This window comes from Protopterus annectens, chromosome 13.part0, assembly GCF_019279795.1.
Source record: "Protopterus annectens isolate FY-2018-M chromosome 13.part0, PAN1.0, whole genome shotgun sequence".
Classification (NCBI taxonomy): Eukaryota; Metazoa; Chordata; order Ceratodontiformes; family Protopteridae; genus Protopterus; species Protopterus annectens.
Window position 1 is genome coordinate 522,894,106 of NC_056747.1, and position 24,486 is coordinate 522,918,591.

At 42.2% G+C, this 24,486-nt stretch overlaps 1 protein-coding gene across 1 annotated transcript in view; it reads right to left on the reverse strand.

Moving 5' to 3' along the window:
• LOC122787927 (peripheral-type benzodiazepine receptor-associated protein 1-like) overlaps positions 1 to 24,486 on the reverse strand; it is a 1,795,954-nt gene that overhangs the window by 542,085 nt on the left and 1,229,383 nt on the right. Inside the window, exon 22 of the mRNA XM_044054852.1 lies at positions 170 to 1,324. Coding sequence (XP_043910787.1) covers positions 170 to 1,324 — 1,155 coding nt within the window. The remainder of the gene's footprint in view (positions 1 to 169; positions 1,325 to 24,486) is intronic.

The following is a 24,486-nucleotide window of genomic DNA, read 5'->3' on the forward strand; positions in this document are numbered from 1 at the left end:
ATCAGACTTGGATATCAACTGATGCAGGAAACAACCCTACTTGCCATTGCTTATAACTACTATGTAACATGCAGGGCACTTTTAAGACAAAATAAATTTGTCAACGTTTTAAATGACATGGAATACATTTTGGCATTAAATTACTAAAATAAAATTGCAATGCACTGACCTTTGATTGTTGTCCATCCTTCGAGACTTCCTTCTTTGTACAAGATGGCTTTAATCTATTGCCTGGATTGTGGCATTCTGGACTATGGCTATTAAGAGATCTTCCTGGTGATTTTGTGCTTTCTTTTTGGGAGTACAGAAAATTTGCTTCAAGCACATTATCTTCCACAGTTTCCTTTTTCTTGAGTTCTTGTTTATGAGCTCCTGAGTGAGTAGAAGACTCACTCACATCTTCAGAGTCTGTCTGAGGTACTTTATCCCACTTACATGTCTTCACTGGTGTTACAGTTAAACCTTCATCCCATTCCTCTTCTGTATCATATTCAATACTAATCTCCATATCAGAGTTCATTGGCTTCCTAGCACTGTAGATATTCAGGTAGGGAGTCTCCACTTTATGACTCCCAAGTGAAGACACTTGTTTTTTCTGGGAAGATGGGGAAACCTCCATTCTCTGCCTGCAGCGGTTTTTAGATTTCTCATTTGTTTCACTGAACCCTTCATTAGACACAGCTGTTGAACTCTTCAATGCCACTGTCTCTTTCACAGAATTTCTACTAGCATTAGGACTTGAAGTGTTCCAGCTCTGATTCCTACTAGCCTTGCTAGATATGGAAGTTGCCCTTACACAAACTCCTTTCTGACTTTTCACTGCCCTAGAGTCAGAAGGTTTTGGCATGCAGTTGGTCAGATGAATTTTGCTTTGTTCAGAGGCAGTAGACAGAGGTAGACTGGCACTATCTTGTGTGTGGCTAGAAACCAACACTACTTTCTGCTGACTTTTCCTGCTTGGTCCGTATAGCTTGCCCTTAGTTTCTGAGTCACTTTTTTTGCTTTTGTCATCTCCTCTTATATCATATGACCAACTCCTGTGATCAGAATTATTGCCAGCTGCTACAGAACCCTGACTGCCTTCATCACTACCTGTTTTGGTACTTTCTTTATCTTCTGAGTAATATTTAACAGAGTTCTCTCTGGAGCTCTTGCACGTTACCTCTTCTGGTTTTTGATTTTCTTGGTCTTCTTCATCATCATCTTCCTCCTCCTCTGTCACTTCAGGAATACTGAAGAGTTTCTTGCTGCACTGCTTGTGTAGTGGGAGTTCCAAAATCTTCTCCAAGACTTCTTCATCGCTATCAGTCTCTGACGTCTCATGCTAGATTAACATAGGAGGTGGCACAAAAGGGCATGAACATGTGTACAGAACCACAGTAAAAGCAAAATCACAAAAGTAAAAGCAAAATGTAAAGTGAACATTTAATAAATCAGAAGCATTTATACTTATACAACAAAACTCCCTTCTCTACAAAACTCACTGTTGTGTGGATAAAAAGAAGATAGTACTTGCCTTTATATGCAATAAATAAAATGAATTAGTAAAAATACATTCCAGAAATATTATATTAACATGGATGTGGGCAAGCAGTGATTCTAGGTACCTAACTAAATGTGTTGTATAACAATGCCCATTGTGGTCAAAATGCCAAGAGTATATATAGAGTGTTCAGCATACGTTCATGACTGTAGACACGGTCATAGATCAATTTCAGTGCTGGCCTTTGGACAATGCTAGACAGTAAGGTATACAGTCAGGAATAGTGGGAGAGTCTTAGAGCACTTCCAGTCCACTTTATTCATGTTACTTATTGCCATTCCCACATTTTGGTGTAAGGGGAACTTGTATCAAAAATAATATTAATGTTATAAACATCATGTGAGAGAACATTTTTTTAATTCTGAGCTAATAGGCATTATATCTGAAACATTCACACACTGTGTGACTCTAAACAAACCACGTAGCTAGAATGAAGCTCCTGTGATAACCTTGAAAAGAGGCATTTCTGCCTCTGGCTTAAAAACAAAGTTGCAACTACATCTGAAACTTTGCAAATAATGCAATATTAACTGAATTGATATTGAGAATATTTGTTAGAAAACGGAATAATGCCTGAAAGCAGTGGTAAGGAAAGTACAGTTGTATATACTTACCACAAATGTAGATGTTAGAGTGTATTCACTAATGCAGTCCTGACTTGTGGGATTTCCTGTCGTATAAGCCCTTGGCCGGCCCGACTACCAGAGTAAAATCTCCCCCTCCTTAGGCTGGCGAATGTCCTACCTGATGTCAGTATGCTAGGTATATAGGGAGCCAGCAGATGCCAGGACATCAGTTTTTTCTTGCCCCCTAGAAGGTAGGAGCCCCAGGATAAACAAAAAGCAATGGTCAAAGAGAGAGACTACACCTGGCAGGGGGAACACCTGGGACGGGGGGTCCACTGTCTTGGGAAAAAGAAGCAGACAACTACTGTAGGCAAAGGGGGAAGGAGGGAAAGAGGACTGCAACAGTGAATACACTCAGACATTTACATTTATGCTAAGTGTACACAACTGTACTATGTTCTTCGTATATCACTGTTGCAGTCCTGACTTGTGGGATAATTCCTAAAGCTGAGATGAGGGTAGAAGGAAGACTATAGAGAGGAGAAGATGCCCTGCAGGATGGCAGTGGCAAATCCTGCTCTAGACGTGGAAAAGGCTGATAAGTGTAGTGTTTGGTAAAGGTATGCAGAGATGATCAGTATCAGCTTACAAAATGTCTTTGGTAGGCACTCCCTTTAGGAAGGCAGCAGAGATGGTAGTGGCCCTAGCAGACTGAGTCCTGACAGCTTCAGGTATTTTTTGTACCATGACGGCTGTAGCAAAAGAGAAATACAATGAGATAGCCACTTGGAAATAGTCTGTTTGGATACTGGGTTCCCATCAGAGCCAGTGGCAAAGGAGACAAACAGTTGGTCTGATTTTCTGAAAGATTTAGTTCTGTCAAGAAATTAGCAGAGCTGCCTATGCACATCCAAGGAATGAAGGATTCTCTTTCCCCTGGTTCTGGGGATTGGGGATGAAGGTGGGCAGGTGTATGTCTAGATTCAATGATGTGTCTGTGACCACCTTGGGCATAAAGGATGGGTTAGTCCTGAGGGATACTCTATCTGGGTGGAAAATGAGTAGTAGTTCCACTGCCATGACAGCTTGCAGTTTAGTGACCCTTCTAGCTGAGGTGATACCCAGTAAAAGGACAATCTTCCAAGTTACAAATTTTAGGTCGGCAGAAGCAACCGATTCAAAGGGAGGTATGGTCATTTTTTCAGAACAAAATTGAGGTCCCATGGAGGTGTGGTTGCCTCCTGGTGGGTCTGATGTGGATCACTGCCCTAAAGAATTGTTTCAGCAGAGTGTGTGAAAAGATAGGAGGAAGAGTAGAGATGTGGGCTGAAATGGCAGAGGTGTGAATTTTGATGGGAGAAAAGGGTAGGCCTCTGTCAACCAGATTAGCCAGGTGATCTAAAATGGCAGAGATATTGGTTGAATTAGGACTGAGGCCTTTCTGCTGGCACCAGATTTAAAATCTTTTCCACTTGGCTGAGTATGACATCCTAGTAGTAAGCCTTCTGGCTTCTTTGAGAATGTCTTGAACTTGTTTGCTTAGGGCATGCTCGGAGGTGGATGCTGGGGGATTATCCAGGCTGACAGTCTGCAGACTGGGATGCACAAACCTCCCCTTCTCCTGAGTCAGAAGGTCCACTCTCTGAGGTAACTGCCATGGATTTTCATTGGTTAAACTTAGAAGTAGAGGATACCAGTGCTGCCTGGGCCAGTCTGGTGCTAACAGAATGACTCTTGGGCCTTCGTCCCTGATTTTTAGAAGGACCTGAGGAAGAGAAGGCAGGAGGGGGAACGCATAAAGGAAAGGATGGGTCCAAGGGAAGGACAAAGCACCTGTCTTCCAGGCTGTCAGCAGTTTGCTTCTGGAACAGAATCTTTTTAGTTGAGCATTTTCTTTGATGGCAAAGAGGTCCATATGTGGGTTTCCCCATTTCTGGACTATGATGAGAAATGTTTCCTGATGCAAATGCCATTCATGGGATCCATCAATTTCCTGTTGAGGTGATCTGCTAGGGTGTTTTGAACCCCTGGAAGGTATTGTGCCATGAGGTGCAACCCCAGAGAGTGAGCTGTCTCTCAGATCTGCATAGCTAGTTGACATAAAGGGTAAGAGTGAGTGCTGACTTATCTGCTTATGTACCACATGCCAGTGCTGCTGTCTATTTTGACTATCAGGATCCCTGGTTTCCATTTTTCTTAGAAAACTGCTAGGCCCTTTTGAACTGTCATCAGTTATCTCCAGTTTATGTGCTTGTCTCTAACCTGTATTTCCCATTTGCCTTGGGATTGAAGGTGTTGCGCATGTGTGCCCCAGGCTGTCTCTAAAGCATCTGTGGTTAAAGTTTGACCCTGAAGGGAAGACCCAGGTTCTGGGAACAAGACTGTGCCCACCATGCAAATTCCTCCTTAAGACAAGGAATCACCTGAATTTCTGTTGCCTGGGATTGTGAGTGTGGGTACCACTGGAGTTTCCTCCTGTCTAGCCTGGCCAGAGGAATCATGAGGATAAAGATGCTATGTATACTAATGCTCAGAGGAATTCCCTGGCTGAGAGGCATTGTCTCTGTATGATGTTTTAGAAGTATTGAGTCAGAAAGGAGACTTTTTCTGGAGGGAGAAAGGCTTTCTGAAGGGAAGAATCCAGAAGTCCAGAACAGCCACAGGAAACTATCCTGGTGGATATCCTGTGTTGGATTTGCATAGATTTATGATGAAACCCGGGGGGAGGGGGTGAAGAGATTCTGGGTAAAGGCTAGATCCCTGAGGAGCTTTAAATTTTGATACCAGCAGGGACTGACTGAAGTACAGAGGTCTAGAATAGGGCAGCAAGAGCCTTCCTTTCTGGAAATCAGAAAAAGCATGGAATAGAACACATTTCCTTTTTGGTTTTCTGGGACTGGTTCCACTGAGCTCTGTGAGCACAGATTTAGAATTTGAGAAGGGGCTTCTCTTCTTTGATTTTGTGGAATATCTGGGAAACTTAATGGCTCTTTGAAAGTGAGACTGTAACCATCTGAGATAATATTCAGAACCCACGTGTCTGAAGTGATGAGGGACAAATTTTCTTTAAACAGGGATAGCCTTCCTCCTAGTCTTCCTCCTATCTTTTTTGGTGAGGGAAGGGGCAAGGGAAGAGGAATGGGAGGGTCATTGCTGCTGCCAAGACCCTGTTGTCTAGAGCTCCCCTGGCTGGGAGTTTCTGAGGACCACTGCCTAGGCATTTGTGATTGGTGCTGTGTTTCAGGACTTTCACTATGTGGTTTCCTTTGCCTGATTTTTGACTGAGAGGGAGGGACCAGTATTTAGTGGGAAAATTCCTGCTACACCTAGGAGGTTGGAGTTGGAGGAAGTCTTTAACAGTCTGCATAGATTTTGTTTTATCTTGCATCTTTCTGAGTACAGCCTCAGCTTTTGGCCCAAAGAGGAAGTCTTTGTCCAAGGGTGCATCCAGGAGGTTGGACTTGACATGGTCTAGAAAGGCTGTTCCCTAAGCCAAGCATGCCTTCTAATGACAGAACCACAGATTGCAGCTCAGCTGGAGGCCTCCATAGCATTGTAGCCACAGGGTAAAGCGTGCTTAGACAACTGGGGGGCTACAGTGGCAAAGGATCAGCAATAACTTGGAAATGTTCTTGTCCTCCAGGGAAGAAATCTTTTGCTTCATTTGATTTAAAATAGTTTGTTGCTATTTGATCATATGAAACTGGCAGTTAAGGACCCTCATGGCTAGGATAGCAGAAGTATAAACTTTTTTTACCAAACCTTTCAAGGGCCCTGCCTTCTTTGTCAGCAGGTAAAGGATTTTTTGAAGAACTAGCCCTTGCTCTTTTGGGTCCTGGAGTGACAACCTCTGGATCAGCAGAATGACTTTTGAAGAGGCATTTATTTGAGTCCAGCACCCTGCTGAACCTGTCTGGTTTTCATGGGGCTGGAGGAGAAAATGTGGATTTAAGGAAGAATCCATAAAAACATCCTCCACACCCTCCAACACAGAAGGGATAGCCACCAAGGGTCTGTGTTCTGGGAGGACAAGAAATTCCCTAACCCTCTTTTCTGTTTGTGGGTATTCTTGGGCCTCCCACTGGAAATGTTCCCTCATGGCATGGACAGTTTCCCCAAAGGTGATATCTTCAAGAGGCAAAGCTGAAGCTAAATTCTCTTCAGAACCTGAATCTTCAAACAAGTAAGGATCCTTCCTCAAAAGACAGATTCCTCATCAAAATCAGGAGGCTCAGGGAAAACTTCAGGGGTAGAATCTCTCTTCCTTTTCTGAGGGGAAGACTCCAAAGGGGGCTGCCTCTGACCATAGAGATAAGGTCATCAGCTAACCTCACCGGGTCTTTCTGATATCCCTGTGCATGGGAGCTGGTAGGCCTAGGCATAGGGCCTAAGAGAGAACCCTTCTTTAGAGGTAGCTCTGACCTTGGGCCTAGGTACATTTGCAATCCTGACGCCAGTCTCTCTGTAAGCATTACCCAATGCAGGCTGATCCTGCAAAGGGATGCTGCCACTAAAAGATCGTTTGTCAGAAGCCAAGGTCTGCTGAGTGACCCCAGACCCAACCAACAAACTAAGAATCAATGCCTATGTAGAAGGTGAGGGAGTTGATGGCATGTTGGACTCTGGAGAGGTCTCGACAGAGGCCGGTGCCATCACCTCAGTTGCAGGAGGAGGATGTGAAAGCACCTTGCCTTCCTTAGTGATAATGTGCTCTGGGTGACTGGCAGACGAAGAATGACTGCCATCCAAGGCCTTAAGCTTATGTCTTTTTTCCTTATCCTTCCTATGCTTAGGAGCTCAACCTCAGGAAGACTAGCAGACACCATCAGATGATGCAAAGTAGATGGGAGACTAAGATGCCTAGCTAAAATGCTCTGCGCCTGATAGTCCAGTTGGAACAGGCGCAGAAACAACAATTAAGAATGTTACGATCAGGGCCTAGATAGCTGACACACAGTGAATGGAAGTCTCTGTGTGGGATTTGCTTACCACAGCAAATACAATTGTTAACCTTATCTGACATTGGTTAAAGCAAGAAAGAAAAAAAAAAAGTTCCCCAATGGGGTACTTAATTTTCAGATGACTTTTATCTGGTGTGGACAGACTGATTCTCTTAAGTACTGCTTCTGGCTCTGATGGCATGAAAAAAAACTGATGATATGGCATTGGCTGGCTCCCTATACACCCAAGCATACAGACGGTGGGTAGGATGTCCGCCAGCCTAACAAGGAGGGAGATTTTCACTCTGGTAGTCAGCCAGCCAAAGGCTTACACTGCAGAAAATCCCACAATTCAGGACTGCAACAGTGAAACATGAACATCAGATGGGTCTTCATATGAAATAACTCATCACTATTCCTTAATACGATCCATGAGCCCTGAAAAAAGGAAATGGTAACACAAGCACTTGGTTTGTAACCAGTTGTGACCAAACTGTCTCTTCTGAAAATTTAAATGCAAACCTAAATCACACTGAAAAAATCTTCAGCATTAGGTAAGCATCATATAACCAATCAGAAACAAAACAACTTCAGCAATTGTCTGAAAAGTAACCATCAACCTCTTAGCTAAAATAAAACAGTACACTGGTGAACCATGGCATACAGACACACACACAAAACAAAACCAATGATACTAACAAAACATAAACAAAACAGCATTTTCAGAAAATATAGCACCTTATCAGGCTGAAACTACTGCAAGTTAGAGATCAACAAGCTGAATCAACTGTCATCACAGCTAGCCAAAAAAAAAAAAAAAAAGAAAATTTCTCCAGCCAAATCCATGCTAATGTTTTTCTGGGTGCAGTCATATCAGCAATATACTGTTACTTAAAGCAAAAAGGTATTACCTAGATGTATGTGAATGTACCTAAACCTGTTTTCTAAGGTCACAAAACAAGCTTCTGATGACTATATGCTGCATCTGGCCACAGGAAAAAAAAAAGAAAAAGCAGGGGACTAAAATCTGTGCGGAGATGGGAAAAGCAGATGATGAGGGCACATGAAGAAGAAAACTCTTCAGTCACTCGAGAGTGAATGACTGACCAACTACACTGATATTTTTAAAACAGGTGTGCTACCTGTTGGAATACACAGTGACACATAACAGAAGGCTGCAGGAATGATGATTTAACGAGTATGTAAACTGATGAAAAAGGTATGCAAGAAAAAATGATGGGACAGCTACTAAAATATGAACAAATGGCAGAGAAAATGATTAAACTCAAGGACAGATCATGCAGAGACAACCAAAGGTTTACAGCAGTACTAGAATAAATCAAAGAGAAGGACTGTAAAGACTTTTGAGAAAATGCCTCAGCACATAGGCTGCACTTATACTGCTGACATTAAAATAGAAACAGCACATACAGCTGGGGTGTCCAACACTTTCAGTATGGGGGTACTTACCATATCTGGAGAGGCTCAGTGTGACGCATTAAAACACTGAACAATTATCTACTTTTTATACACTTCACAGACAGTGGTCACGGAACAAAAAACAAACATTGCTGATTTCAGAAGCACATTTGTATTCTTGGCAGACTGGAAACATGCTTAAACTTGGGATATTTACACATAGTATCCTTGCTACAATAGCATAAATGCAATGGTGCAAATGCATATATTAGTTTTGAAAATGCTGTAACTGTGCAAATCCAGGTCAAATGTCAAAAATCAGAATAAAAAAAGCTGTTGAGATATGTGACATGCAAGACCACAGTTAATGGATGTCTGATACTGTTTGTTTTTGCACAAGCAGTCTACGCCTGCACCAGCTGTTGAAGTAGCAATGCAAATTGTATTTGCCAGTTGTGCATCTGTGATAACAGATGCAGACTTGCTTTCATATTCTTCATTCTGGACAAGTGCTGCTCACAACAGTACATGCTAAAAAAGTCCTGTAAGCATCAAAGATAATCTTTGTAGAAGACTGCTATTTCATAGTATTTGCTATGACACTTTGATATGTTTCTGCAGAAATTGGCTACAACTCCAGTGTAATTTAAGTCTGCAAACAATCTTGTGTATTTTTTTAAAAATAATGTTTGACTTGGTGATGACTTGAACAAAAAAATCATGAGTAAGGAAATATATTCAGTCTTTCTGTGAATAATATCTGTCTACCTATCCCTCCAAAAAGACCGTTACCTTCTGTGTACCACACTTGGTGTTAGACTGAGATGAAAAGAAAGAGAACACTTGGCTAAAGATATATATTATACTACCGTGTGTCTAGGAAAAGAAACCAAAGCACTTCGATAAAAATCTACAAAGAGGAAAGGACTTCGCATAAAAGGAATAAACAGTCAAAAACTCAACAGGAGAACCAAGTGCCGTTATACGGCAAGACTATTCATGGCAACACTTTGCCAATGATCAGTTGCTATCATACACATCCTGCCCACACCACCACAGACAGCTACTTCTTGAGTGCAATGCTGATGCCTGACTGTTACAGAAAATGAAAAAAATATTCATACTACTTATGCAAAGCCAGAATAACAAATGCTTATTTAAACTAATAATAATGGCAGCCCCTTTTATCCACAGGCAACCCAAGAATCCAACAATTAAAGTCAACTTTACAAGTGTTTGCTAGGCTAATGACCACAAGGACCTTTTTAAGCCTAGCCATGCATCCCAAATCTATGGCAAGTTCTGATACCCTTGATAAGTGTAAGCAGAGGTTTGGGAGATGAACCATTACAAGTTACCTGTGTCCATTAGAGACATAGGTGTCACACCAGGGATGAATTTCCGGTTTCCCATCCAATTGTCCAAGTTTGGGTTATGGAGGAACTCTGCTTCATATGGATGAGGAGCCTGTTCATGGACACGGTATTCTCTGGGATACATACCTATCTCTCCAGCAGGACCAATTTACATCACAGGCAAGGTTTAAGTCTTTAGAATGGGTAATTCTGGTGTTGTTTGTTTTGTGAATATGCAGAAGGTCCATCATAGTAGGGTCTGACAATGCCCTGTATGCCAGACATAGATCTCTCCTCAAAAGCCTTTAGGAGACAGAATACAGGGATAGGGCCTTAAAGTGGTCTGCATAAGACATTTTACTTACGTCCTGTATTCTTTCAGTGAGGAACCTCTGTGGACGTTCCAGCTGTTGGATATGCCTGATCGGGTACATACCAAAGGGGGTAATGTACTCAACGATAGGTGTGATGAATGCTAAATACAGTGCAACAATGACTTCCTTGGACTAAGATGTCATACCTGTGTTTATATGTTGTGCAATATAGAGTGATTTCATCATCACTGTAGATACATGATGGTCAAAGGCTAGATTACTATCTATGTGTGATCCTAAGTCCCTGACTACTGGGTCATATCTAAGGGGTGTGCTGTCAATATGATAGTTACCAGGGATGGATGACTTCCCAAAGGATGCTATTATGCATTTATTGGCACTTTGTTTTAGTCCATGGCTCTGACACCAGTTGTTTGTCTGTGTCAGCACCTCCTGGAGAACATTTATGTTACTGTTAGATTCAATGACAGCTCCTAATTTGCAATCATTTGCAAATATAATCAGACAGAGACCACTGACATTGGCCTTCACTTCTGAGAAGTAAATGCCAAAAAGCAGCGGTCCAAGGAATGATACCCGAGGGACTCCACTTGTGACTGGCCTCTTTGTAGAGGTGGACTCTCAAATCTAACTTCATGGGTCCTGTCTGTGAGCCAGTTGGCTATCCACTGGGTGACACACGGGTTTGTACCTAACCTCTTGAGCTTGTCAACAATGCCCGAGTTGGGTATTGTGTCAAATGCCTTGGCTAGGTCAAGATAGGCAGTGTGAACAATTCTGCCCTCATCCATTGCTTTGGTGACCTTCTCAAAGAAGTCTACCAGGTTGAGTAGATATGATTTGCTCTTGACGAAACCAAATTGGGTTGAGTCCTGTGTTTGGAGATTTACTATATCTCCATTGATCATCTCCATGATAATTCTTTCCATGGCTTTACATATAAGACTAGTGAGACTTATGCGTCTGTTGTTTCCAGGGTCTGCAGATGGCCCAACCTTTGTGCAGAGGGATGACTGTTGCCAGTCTCCATTCGTAAGGCACGAAACCTGTTTGGAGGCTACAGTTAAATAGTAATTCCAGAGGCCCTGATAGATCATGTTTCATGCTATTTATAAGGCATCCTGGGATATTGACTGGGCCCATTGATGCAGTGTTCTTGGTCTTAGAGAGAGCATTAAAGACCTGTTCCCTAGTGATAGTAGGGGGAGTTATATTTGATGATTTTTCTTGAGGGGGAGAGACGGGTAAAGTTGGAGCTGAATTTATCAGCCAGGAGGTTTGGTAAGTCTTCAGGCTCAGTACAGGTGGCTCCATTTACAATGAGCTCTGCACACAAGTGTGTATTGCTTTTGAGGTTGCAGACATAGCTAAAGAATGCTTTGTGGTTGTCCTTGGCCTGGAAGGCCAAACTTGTCACAAATTTGGCTTTGGTACACTTTATTTGCCATCTGAGTTGTTTGTTTAGTTTGATGAGAATGCTTTTATCCTGCTGGGTGCTGCACCTCCTACGTTTTGCCATGAGTTAGTTCTGTACTTCTTTCTGATGGGTACAGCTGCCTCTGTGCAGCTTTTAACATGCTTGTACAGGGTTTCTGTGAACAGTTCTGCATAAGCAGCAGTGTGCTCAGGGTCTATGGAGGCTTACAATTTTGCCAGAATAGTTCCTGAATATTCCAGGTTTAGCTGAGAGTCCAGGTTTTATTTTTACTTCAAAGCAGACCATTTTGTGGTCTGACCTTACCAGGGAAGGCAGTGCAGTAGCGGGTGTGGAGCACACTGCCATATTAGTGAAGACCAGATCCAGTATGGTTGCACCCCTGGTTGGTGTACTGACCATCTGGTCCAGGGAGTTTGTGTTTACAAAATCCAGGAATCTCTGTGTATGTACTTTTGGTGTCAAATAGGATTCCCAGTTAATAGTGGGGTAATTAAAGTCACCCATGAATACGGTATTGGGTTGGATGGTTAGTGTTTCTAATAAGTTTAAATACATGGTATGGGTTTCCTGGGTCATAGAGGGTAACCTATAGCTTGCAAGGAAATAGTATTGGATTTTGCCTATGATGATTTGAACATAGAGCAGCTCAAGTGCATTGTCCTGTCTGACCAGCCTTGAAGTATATTTATCTTTGATGTAAATAGAAACACCTCCACTTTTAGTCTCTGCCTGTGAAGTAGCTGGCCTAAATGTATGGAAGGCACTATAACCTAACACTGTTGGTGTGCTGTCTGCGGCTTTAAATCACGTCTCAGAGACTGCACAGACATCAGCATTCTCTAGAGTAAAGAGAGCTTCCAGGGAGTGGAGTTTTTTGTTTAGGCTCCTAGCATTGAGCAGTAATAACTTTAGATTTTCTTGGTTTTGATTTGCTATGTCAGAAGTCCTTCCAGTTTGGCAATGCCTAAAAAGGCACTAAAGGGGAAGACAATGTTTTAGCTAATATTTGAAAGCCTAGACTGGAGAGGTGCAGACCATCCATGGCAAAGCAGCATGTTTTTTTGACCATCTCCTTCCATGCTGACAAATATTGCACCGCCTGAATGACACCGGAAACTAAACCAATTATTAAAGTCAATCATCTTTTGTTCATATTGTGGCATCATCCTGGGAGAAGATAAAATGCTGCTCCATGCTAGGCTCATACCAGCCTGAGACACACATTCCAAGAGCCCCATGATGTCTCTCTTCATACAGGCTAGGGAGGTATGTCTTAGGTCGTTTACTTCCAACATGGACTTTGACTGAGTCATATTGGTAATTGTGGTCTAATGATCTGAGTGCCTGCATAATGTGATGGATCCTAGCCCCTGATGAGCAACTGACAGTGACTTTCTCCTTATTCAGCCTGGTGAGAAGGGACATCAGTGTGCCTCATGATGGAGTCTCCAAAGACTAGAATGTTGGACTGTGTGGTGGCTTGCCTTATGGGGTGAGAGGTAGAGGCTCCATGAGATGTAGCGCTATGTGTTGATGTGGGTGTTGTTTGGAAAGAGTGCATTTGGGGAAGCTGAGGGTATTTGCTACGTGTACTTTATCTGGGAGGTCTTTGTGTTTTAGGAAGGTTACAATTAAGTGTCTCAGCATATCTGAGTCAATATGTTTGCTTTGAACTGTACGTGATGAGTGCAGTGTGTGTGTACTACTGACAACCTTATTGACATTAGGAGTACCTTTATGTGAGAGCTTTGCCTCCAGTGACATTGTGTAAAAACATCTCTCACATAACATATCAGTTTGTTTGAGAATTAACTGGTTGTTAGTAAACATGAGGCAATTTCTACATTGCCTCAAGATCCCCATATCCACCAAGCTGGTAACGGAGATAGCAGGAAAGTTCATGTCCATTGCAACAGACCTTTTTTTTTTATTAGACAGTTGCAGTGAGAATATCAATCAATGACAGGAGTATCCGGTTTGCAACTATGGGGACAGTGCTTGTCACTGCAAACTAGTTGTCCTGTGTGCAACTAGGTATCAGAGAAATTTCAATTGTGCTTTTATAGGAAAAATGTCATTCAAGGTGTCTGAGGGGGAACTAATACGTAGACCCTGAAAATTTAAGGATGAAGTATTTAGGCGGATATTCTGAAGTTAGAAACAAATCAAGAAGTACTTATTGAAAACAAAGACTTAACTTATTAAAAATGATGAAAAGAGGGTAGTCACATGAATGGCTACTACTAATGCTGGTCTCACCACAGATTCACTCTGTTGGGATGCAATACTCCTTTGCTTCTTTCTCTCACCTGAAGCAAAATGTTAGCACCAATCCCAAGATGAGAACCAGACCACAGCCTGTTTAGTGATCCACAGTCTTGGCCCAGATGATGTCAGGGTCTGTAGGCTTATAGCCTTTTCCTGGTAGATACCTTGAATAACAACCAGACCAATCAGGAACGTTAAGCACAACTCACTCTCCAACCAGAAACACTTAGGAATCAATGCACTCTGCTCCTTCTCTCACCAGGACCAAAATATAAGCACAGATTCCAAGCTGTCACTTAAAAAGCAGTTATTAGGCTTTCTGGTGATCAGCAGTCTCTAGGAAATAATGTCCCTGTACTCCTTCTCTCACCAGGAGAAAACAGAAGCACTAATTCCAAGATGACTACTAGAGGCAGAATGTGGGCTCTCCAATAACTGGTGGTCTTGCAATATATGTTTAAAGGTAAAATGAAAAAAAAGACATTATGCACTCACCATAACTTTCTGTGTTTGTTGTCCATCTTGCCATTCATTCCTACTTGTATGGGTTTGGAGCCGATCCTCGGCTCCGACTCTGCCAAATACATAGCTGGAAGTCTCAAACTTGGCTCGTGGCAGGTAGGTATCCCATGATGTAGTGGTGCAACTCTCCAGATCTAACATACTAATGAGTAATATATATATATATATATATATATATATATATATATATATATATATATATATATATATATATATATATACATACATACATATATATATCTATATATATATATATATATATATATATATGTATGTATGTATGGCCCCATGTCAAGGAGAAACAAACTGAGTCAAGGCGCTCATATAAAGAGGAAAGATCACCACCAGGTCCTCTAGGAGTCCTTGGACGGGTGAAGGAAGGAGGGATGGGTTGTAAGAATGAATGGCGAGATAGACAACAAACATAGAACATTATGGTGAGTCCATAACTTCTTTATGTTATGTTGTCCTATCTCGCCTTCATTCTTATTTGGATGGGACAGCATCCCTAGCACCTTTTTCCCGGGTGGCTCACGAGAGTACACCTTTGAGCACAGTGGAACCAAAGGAGGCCCTGTCCCTGGGGGCCAAATCCACTTTGTAATGAGTGATAAACATATAAGGATTGGTCCACATAGCTGCGGCACAAATACTGTCCATAGACATTCTGGCCTGAAAAGCAGATGATGTAGCTAATGCTCTGGTTGAGTGACCCCTAATTTTGAATGGCAGCTCTCTCTTATTGTAGGTATAGATAAAGGTGATACAATTTGAGAGCCAATTTGAAAGGATGACTTTAGAAACTGGCATACCCTTCTTTGCCTCAGAGAAAGAGATGAATAATTGATCAGATTTCCTGAAATCTTTAGTTCTGTGCAAATACAATCTGAGCTGTCTATGCACGTCCAACTGATGAAGTTTATACTCTGCCTTGTTGCTATGGTTGGGGAAAAACACCGGCAGCTCAATGGACTGATCGATATTGGATTGAGAGCAAACCTTAGGTATAAAGGATGGATTAGTTCATAACAATACCCTAGCCTTATGAAAGATCAGATATGGAGGTCTGATTGACAGTGTTTGCAACTCTGAGACTCTTCTGGCAGATGCTACTAGAAAAATGGTCTTCCAGGAAAGAAATCTGAGGACACAAGATGAAGGAGGCTCGAACGGTGGCAATGTAAGTTGAGATAGGACAAAATTTAAATCCCAAAGAGGAAGTGGTTCCTTAAAATGAGGTCTCAATAAGGAAGCGCCTTTTAAAAAATGCATTACACACCCTGTGTGAAATTAGGTTAGGAGAATGGTCACCAATGTGGAAATTTGAAATTGCAGCCAGCTGGACCCTAACAGTTGCTGCAGCCGAGCCTTGCTGTAAGAGTTCTGCCAGAAATTCTAAAATGGACTGAATAGGTGCAGAAAAATGGTCAATGTTTCTATTTTGGGTCCAGTGAGAAAATCTTTTCCACTTGCTAGTATATAGTTTTCTAGTAGAAACTTTATGAGAGGACATCAATATGTGTTTGACTGCTGGAGTGAAGTTTTGAAGCCTGTCTAAGAGCAGCCATTCTGTCAAGTTGAGGATATGAAAAAAAGGATGAAGTGCACCTGAGATATGTGTTAGAAGGCCTAGAACTGGGTCCAGAGCCCATGGCTTCTCATGAAGATGAGGCCAGAGGAAGGGGAACCAAATTTGCAGAGGCCAATACGGGGCAATGAGAATCATCCTGCTTCCCAAGGATTTTGGTTTCTGGATGACGTTGGGTATGAGGGAAAATGGGGAAAGGCATAAAGAAGTCCCGAGGGCTAATCATGTACAGGTACGTCTCTCGGTGTCTCACCCGGCGGGGAATTAAGGCAAAGTAGCTGCTGCACTTGACATTCATGGGAGTGGCAAAAAGAGTGCAGCAAGGCTGACCCCATTTCCGGAAAATCTTTTCCGTTATGTTCTGGTTCACAGACCACTCGTGAGGCATTAATATTGCCCTGCTGAGCTTATCGGCTATCACGTTGGATTTCCCTGGGATGTACATTGTTACTAGAAAGCATTGGGAAGAAATTGCCCATTGCCAAACTCTCAGAGCCTCATGACAAAGTGGGTATGATCTGATTCCTCCTTGTTTACGTACCAAACCACTGACATATTTTCTGACTGCATAGCAATTGTCCCCAGTAGAAGAGAGTTGTGGCGTGCTTGCAATGCCAGAAGCACTGCTCTCATCTCTAGAACATTGATATGCAAGTGGGCCTCATGGTCCCGTCCTTCCCAGATAATGCCCCCCCACCCTATCTGGGATGTGTCCATGGTCACTGTAGCAACAGGTTGTTGTGGAATAAAGGGTCTCCCGATAGCCACATGGTTGGACTGGATCCACCACTGCAGGTCCTTTTTGCATGACTTCGTTATTCTGATCAGGTGGAACATTTGAAGTTCTTGAAGCGACCATTGGGAGAACAGGAGCCATTGAAGGATTCTCATATGCATCCTGGCAAGAGGAACTAGTGTCATCACTGAAGCCATTGTCCCTAGGAGTTTCAGAGCTACTTTTGGCTTTACTTTGTCCTTTGGAAGAAGGTGAAGTATTTGCTGTCTGAGGGCTGAAATTCTGTAGGCTGGAAGATGTGCCATCATGGAAAAAGTGTCTAGATTTGTGCCTACGAAGGTAATATGTTGACAGGGCAACAAGGCAGATTTTTGTAAATTGACTGTTATGCCTAACTGAGCACAGATTTCCAATGTCACATCCCTGGCTTGTTGGAGTAAATGCTTGGTGGTGGCAGTTAGAAGCCATTCCAGATACGGAAGCATTTGGAATCCAAGACATCTCAAGTGAGCCATTACTACTGCCATGCATTTGGTGAACACTCTGGGGGCTTTAGTGAGACCACAGGGCAGAGCTCAGAACTGGTAATGACTGGCTCCCAGCCAGAAGCGTAAGTGACTATTTGATGCTCTTTCCATTTTTATGTAGTACGCATCTTGGAAGTCTATTGAGCACATCCAATCGTCTTTCCCTAAGAAGGGAAGTATTGACTGCAGTGTCACCATTCGGAACTTTGACTTTTTGACAGATTTGTTTAACTTGCTGAGATCCAATATGGGTCTCCAGTCCCTGCTCTTTTTAGCACCAAAAAGAATATTGAGTAAGTTCCGAATTCTATTTGGTCTAGGGAGACTTCTTGGATGACTCTGTTGTCTGGCAACTTTTGGATTTCTATAGTTGCTTGCTCCCTTAGATTGGGTGGAACATCCGGGATTGTTCTGATTTGTGGGTCAGGGTGGCAAAAGGGAATGGAATATCCTCTGGATATTATGCTTTGTACCCACTTGTCTTTTGTGATACTTTGCCAGGCTTCTGGGTACAAAGACAAATGTCCCCCGACTGCCTCCACAGTAGAGCAGGCAGGCCTCCTTTCAGGAGCACTGATGGGGACGTCCACGAAAGGAATCACGGTTACCCTGGTTTTGCGGACTCCCTCTGCCTCTAGGATGATATCTACCATTGTTGCCTCCCCCTCTGCCCCTGGGGAAGGATTCACCTCACGCATCTTAGAAAGCTGCCTGGGATCTTTTGAACCACATTTTTCCACTCTTCTGACCTTTAGGGTAAGGTCTTGAAGGTACAGAAAATTGTACTCAATGGCAGAGAGAGTTTTCCCTTCCTGCTCATATCTGGTGAATGTGTCTTTTACTTTGGGTACAAAGAGTGAAGAACCATCAAAGCGGGCGTTAGTAAAGGTAGACTTAAAAGGTACCACAAAATTACACAAGCACATTCAGGAGTGTCTCCTCAAGGAAACTCCTGAACCCGTTGCCCTACTCACTCCATCCGCTGCATAAGATATCAGTCTCACGGAGGAGTTGAGAATAGAATTTAAGATGGATAGCTGGGAGGAGACTTTTTCATTCACCCCCACAGCTAATGAACCTTGTAGAGTATCTCCTAGTCTTTCAGGAGATCTCTTTGCAGCCTTGTAAAGTGTGTGAGGTAGTTCAGTGATCGGAGTGTAAAAGTCACTGATGAAAAGACACGCTTCCCATAGCTGTCCCATCGTTCGAGAATCTTTGTTCAAAGGATGACCAGATGAGGATGTCTCAGAAAGTTCCTTCTTGGTGGCTGCTGCCACCACCATAGCATCTACAGGTACACCCTTTGTAAGAAAATCTTTTCCAGTAAGAGTTGACAAAAACTTGTTTGGCCTCCGAGGGACTGGTTCCATAGTGTCAGGTGACTCCCATGCCTTTCGACTGACCAAGTCCATTAGTTCATCAAAAGGTGGAGATACCCAGTAGGCTGAAGGTTGGGATCCAAAGGCCTTCAGGTACACCGACTCCTCATCAGAAGGGGTGATGGTTTCCCAGCTGCCTCTCTGCTTTAGTATCTCCAGGATATCTGCAAATGATATATCATCAGAGGACGACCATGGGGAGGTCAGTGTCTGAGGTTATGGACTCATCAGGGGAGTCTATATGTTTCCTCTTGCATGTACTCTTTCAAGGGGGCTCCTCAGAAGGGTATTCAGGGGAGGCCTCGGAAGAGAGAGGTTTGCCCAATGGGGGATCCTGAGGCTCTGGATCTCTGCTGTCCTGTGGATGGGGTGGTGCCGAGACAGTAGCCAGTGTCTTGGGAGGATGAATGCTGGTATCCCTATGTAGAGGGGGACAGCACACTCCTCATCAGCTCGAAAGCAGATCCCACCGGTTCTGAGGATATCTCTGGCTCAGAGGAGATGGAGGACACCCTGGCCCCAGAGAGACCAGCTTTGAGGCTGATGTAGCAGCCGAGCTCACCCAAACCGACACACCGAGGGGTAGGCTCGGAACTGAAGAAGTTCAGGTCCAAGCATCCCCCCTGGGGCCAAGTGGAGAACCCCGGCTCCCAGACAGCTTCAAGAGTATCAGAGCAGATGTCGGTTTCGTAATCTCTGAAGGGGGTCCCAGAACTGACAGTTCTACAGCAAGTTGTACCAGGCACTCCGGCTCTGAAGATCCAGCTTGGCTCGGAGGAGGAACAACAGTGGATGCAAGGGTCTTGGAAGGCTCCGAGCCCTGATGGGTCAGAGCAGAGAACAATTTAGCTAGCGCCGGTGTCTTCAAGAGTCTGTGAACCACCCGCTCCACATCATCATCAGACAGGCTCCTAGTAGACCTGGAGGATAGAGAAGGTGAATGAGATCTCTCCAAAATGGGACATGTCAAGGTAGGGGAGACTGGTGGAATGTCAATGGACTGGCTCTGAGACACGGTATCTTGCAGTTCCTAAGACCTTGGGGTCGAAGAACCAGGCTGGTCAATAATGATGACCTCCATCGGTTCCAAGGCCTGTGGAGCCAAGGAGGAAGACGGCTTAGAAAGTTTTGACAATTTTTTGAGGGTTCAGAGAGAGCCAAAGAGACAGGAGATGGCCTTTTGGATGGTTTGTCCCTCTTAGAAGAAGAAGAGGATGAAGAAGAAGCAGCACTCTGCACAGCTTCCTCAAAGGTTGGCTTTGAGTCCTTTAACAATCAATTTGTTTCTCCTCTCCTGTAACACAAGTGCACTAAAGGAGTGGCAGAAAGTGCAATTCTCCTGTAGATGTACAGCCCCTAGACAATATACACAAATGACATGTCCATCTGCAATTGACATTTTCTGGGTACATTTCTAAAGCCCAGAGGCTTAATGCTCTTTCTCCCTAGTGTCTTTAGACATGATAGAAGAAAGAAGTTCCCAAAAAGACTACAAACAACTCACTACACTACTAGATATATAAACACACACTAAGCTAACAAACACTGCACATCTAAGAAGTATTAAAGATATACTTGAAAACTAACTAGCTCTGACTAAAGGCGAGCACTAGGACCTCTAACTTAAATGGACCTAGATACCAAAGGATAGAACACATTAACAATAACACTACAAGCCCTCTAAAATGGGCAATTAGCTCTCTAATTTAAATGAGCTGAATGACTGACTAGCGACAAGTGTAGACTAAAAACAAAACTACAGGTATTCTAATAAGACACCACTACAATAATTAACTACGGGATACAAGTAGGCCTGAGAAAAAAACGATGGCCAAACAACAGCACACAACAGTAGAAAGGGGATAAAGTAAGCTACTCACTAAATCTAACTATCTAAGCACACAAAAACACTACTAATGTATAAATCCTAAAAGTTTAACTAGTAAAGTGCAAAAAGACAAAAAACTTAGCCACGGCCAAGAAGAGGACATCCAACCTTGTAAAGCGGCAAATGAGATGTGGGGAGTTGCACTACTGCATCATAGGATACCTACCTGCCACGAGCCAAGTTTGAGACTTCCAGCTGTGTATTTGGACAAGTTGGAGCAGAGGATCGGCTCCGAATCCATCCATGTAAGAATGAAAGCGAGATAGGATAACATAACATCAATGGTTTATCCTAAACACTGCAGTGTACACTAAGCAGTTAGATATGAAAGTGGGTAACTTAAGTTTTGTCTGTCTAAGTGGAGAGCTATTATTTTTAAAACAACAAGACAGACTGAAAGGGGGTGGGCACTTTTGTATTCTGGTACTATGTAATACAGTGAGATAGCCAATAAATTTAAATAGTTGAAGGGGAGTGATTTCACAAAATTATAGTTTTGTGCTTACTCACACCAGCCAATGAAGGACAGAAGGAAAGAGATATATGGTCAAATTAACATAAGGGGAATGCAACTAGAAAGACAGTAGTGTTTAAGAACACAACAGTAACAGGGTGGCTGATATACTTCAGAATGTAATAAAATAAACATAGCAACAATTGGACACATTTATCTTAAATACCCCCATACACAGATATGATAAATTTCCACACTGAACCCTTCAGTAGTTCAACCATATATGCAAAGCAGTAAATTACACCATTTCCCCATCAATCCCTTCAGTAATCTGCCCATGTACATGCAAGCACCAAAATGAAACATTTCTCTTGGCAACACCTTCAGTAGCCTGTCCATGTATGCACAAGCACTTCACTGATACCAAATAAAACATTTCCACCAATGACCCCTTCATGTCCATGGATAGGCAAGCACCAAATTGAAACATTTCCCCCAACAACCCCTTCAGCATTGTGTCCATGTACGAGCAAGCATCAAAATGAAGCATTTCTCCCAACGACCCCCTTCAGTAGTGTTTCTATGTATGCACAAGCACCAAAATAACATTCCCCCAACAGACCTTTCAGTAGTCTGGCCATGTATGCACAAGCACCAAAATGAAACATTTCCCCCAATGACCACTTCAGTAGTCTGTCAATGTATGCACAAGCTCTTCAATGACAACAAATGAAACATTTCCCCCAACAACCCCTTCATTAGTGTGTTCATGTATGCATAAGCACCAAAATGAAACCTTTCTCTTCTTTTAATTCAGAAAATGTATATTCATTTACATTCTCTTATTCAATGTCTCAAGTTGACAGTACTAGTTTTATTTTCAATATTTACATTTCCAGCTATACCCAAGCATACTTCATACTCACACAAGAAAACACATACACACAGTCAGTCTATTTTTCACACAGGAATATATCAATCTTGTAGACCTAACTCACATATCCGCATTACACCCATAAAAACACTTGTGCATGTAATTGCTCCACTTTTTCACTTCACATAGACACAAACATCTGACACACCAGTATTACAGCCATACAAACACATACACAATCTCTCTCTCCATTCCCATCTCATTCACACAATGGGTCTTGCAGATATTTACACATTGTCAGTAACCAGTCTTAGACAATACATCATTTACAAGGAGGGCAAAGCCAATTAAGCCAGGGTGAATTTGTGAATACCCATCCAATCAATTGGTCTCCATTTGAAAGAAGATAATGCATCACACTGTTTGATTTGCAGTGGGAGTCTGTTCCAGAGTTAGGAAATGAAGCTTTTTCTCTGCCATATTTTATTTATCTGCTGATCAAAATTTAGATCCTTGGTTCTGGATTTGTGGAACTATTTGATTTGTGGAGAAACAAGAAATCCAGGCCCTCTGAGTCCCTAATGGCATGTGAGCCAGCGCAATGATCTGCCCTCAGAAGTCTATAGATTTATAATGCAAGTATTACAGCTCAAGTTTTACTTAACAATGATTATTTATATTTAACTGAAGGAAGAGCTGTACTACACCATGTCTGGTGAATGTCCCATTTGTTTTCAAACTGCATACTATGTTATGCAGCTTTCATTAGATAGTCTATGACAGTGGAGGATGGACGTAAAGGAATGACGAATGAAAAAAAATATATATACTATATGATGGAAACAAATAGGCAGTAACACAAAGTTAGTTCTATTAATGATTGCACTAGGTCTGGGAGTGAACACCAAGTTAAAGATAAATATGTTGACAGAACGTAAGGAAACAACAAGACTCACAAAAAACAAGGCAAGTGTTTGGGAGGGTGGCCTAATGGTTAAAGTGTTTGCCTTACAAACACAAGGTGCAGGGTTTCAGTCTCACAAGGGATAATTGGCTAGGCTTAAAAATGTCTTGCAAAGGCAGTTAGCCTAGTACTAATCTATGAACCTATGAAAGTGGGTTAAATGCAGAGGACTGTGTTTAAGGGCAAGAATATATATAATAACTACAACACAAGATGCACACCGGAAGATATTTTACAATGACTGAAATAAGTACCAGTGAGAAAATAGACTAAACAGCATTCACGATGAAATGGTTAAGTCGTATTTGTTTTCAAGCTTCAGAATGAGATATTTTTATTCTAAAGACTGACCTATTCTGTCTATAGAGCTAGGCTATGTTTGATTACGAGAGGATGGAACTGCTTTGTCTGGATTGTTAACAAGTTTGACCTTTTCAAAATAACTACAGCATTTGAAATAACTAATATAGTAAAAGGGGAAATGTTAAAAATGTGTACTACTTGCAGTAATAAACAGCTTCCAGAAAAAAACACAAATTTAAAGTGACAAATATACTACATGAAAAAATGTATCTAGTAGCACAGGGATAGAGGGGCAGAATCAGAAATAAGACATTCAGGGGGCCTTTCTAGATGACAGCACATAGATCTTTGAACTAGGCATCTATGAAAAAAGGGCCACTGAAACAGTTTGGGTAAAATGCAGTCAAAGGTTAATAATTACACTACCTGGGTAACAGCAAAGAACAAATTTGAAGAACTGTTCAGCAAAAAGCAGTTCAAGCTTCAACTTTGATAAAGGAGATAGCTTCCAATAATTTAGAGGTAAAATAAACCAAATGTACTCAAAATGTTTTAAAAATGAAACGTGTAATGAATACATCAACTTAAATTAAAAAGGTTGGAAAACAGAAGAAGCTTTGATTGGCTATTCAGATGAACTGATAAAGCTACAGAGGCTGAAATGAGGAAAAGGCTAGTTAAATATGAGGCTTCTCAAGAAGTGCTGTTTCAACAAATAGTAAAGTTAGAAGGTGGTGCACTCAGAGAACAGCTGAGATTTTCTGCTGCACCAGAGAAAGGTATAGTAACAGACTGTATTAATTTTATAAAAGTAAAAATAAGCAATTGGAATGTTGTCCTACAGCAAAATTATTTCACTGAAAGGGCACATTGTGATCATGCTCCAAATCTGGCCATGAGAATTGAGAAAGCAGCCGAAACCGGGTCTATATCATATGAGCGAATCGCACAAATTGCAAACGCTCATAATATCGAACGTACCGGATCTCAAACTTCCTTTTGTGGGGGGCTGTGCCCCCCACCCCACCCCCACTAAATATATATTCCGACTCCAAGATCGCACTACAGTGAGGAAAGGGCAAATATCCCATTCTTCACTGTACCACAACCTCAGAAAAAGCACTTTGAGGTCCGGTATGTTCGCTATTATTAGCGTTCGCAATTTGTGCGATTCGTTCATATGATATAGACCCATCAAAACCTACATTAGTAAGGATGTAGTCATACCAGCAAGAAAGAGTTACTCCTGACAAAACTGTGGCAGAAAAGAAAAGTATTAAAATTTGGAGAAACAGTGTTTGTGGAAAACAGTTAACTGTGCGTGTGGCAGAAAACAAACAAGTTGATCCCATCAATCAGGAAATGTCTACAAGCAGTTGTGAGAATC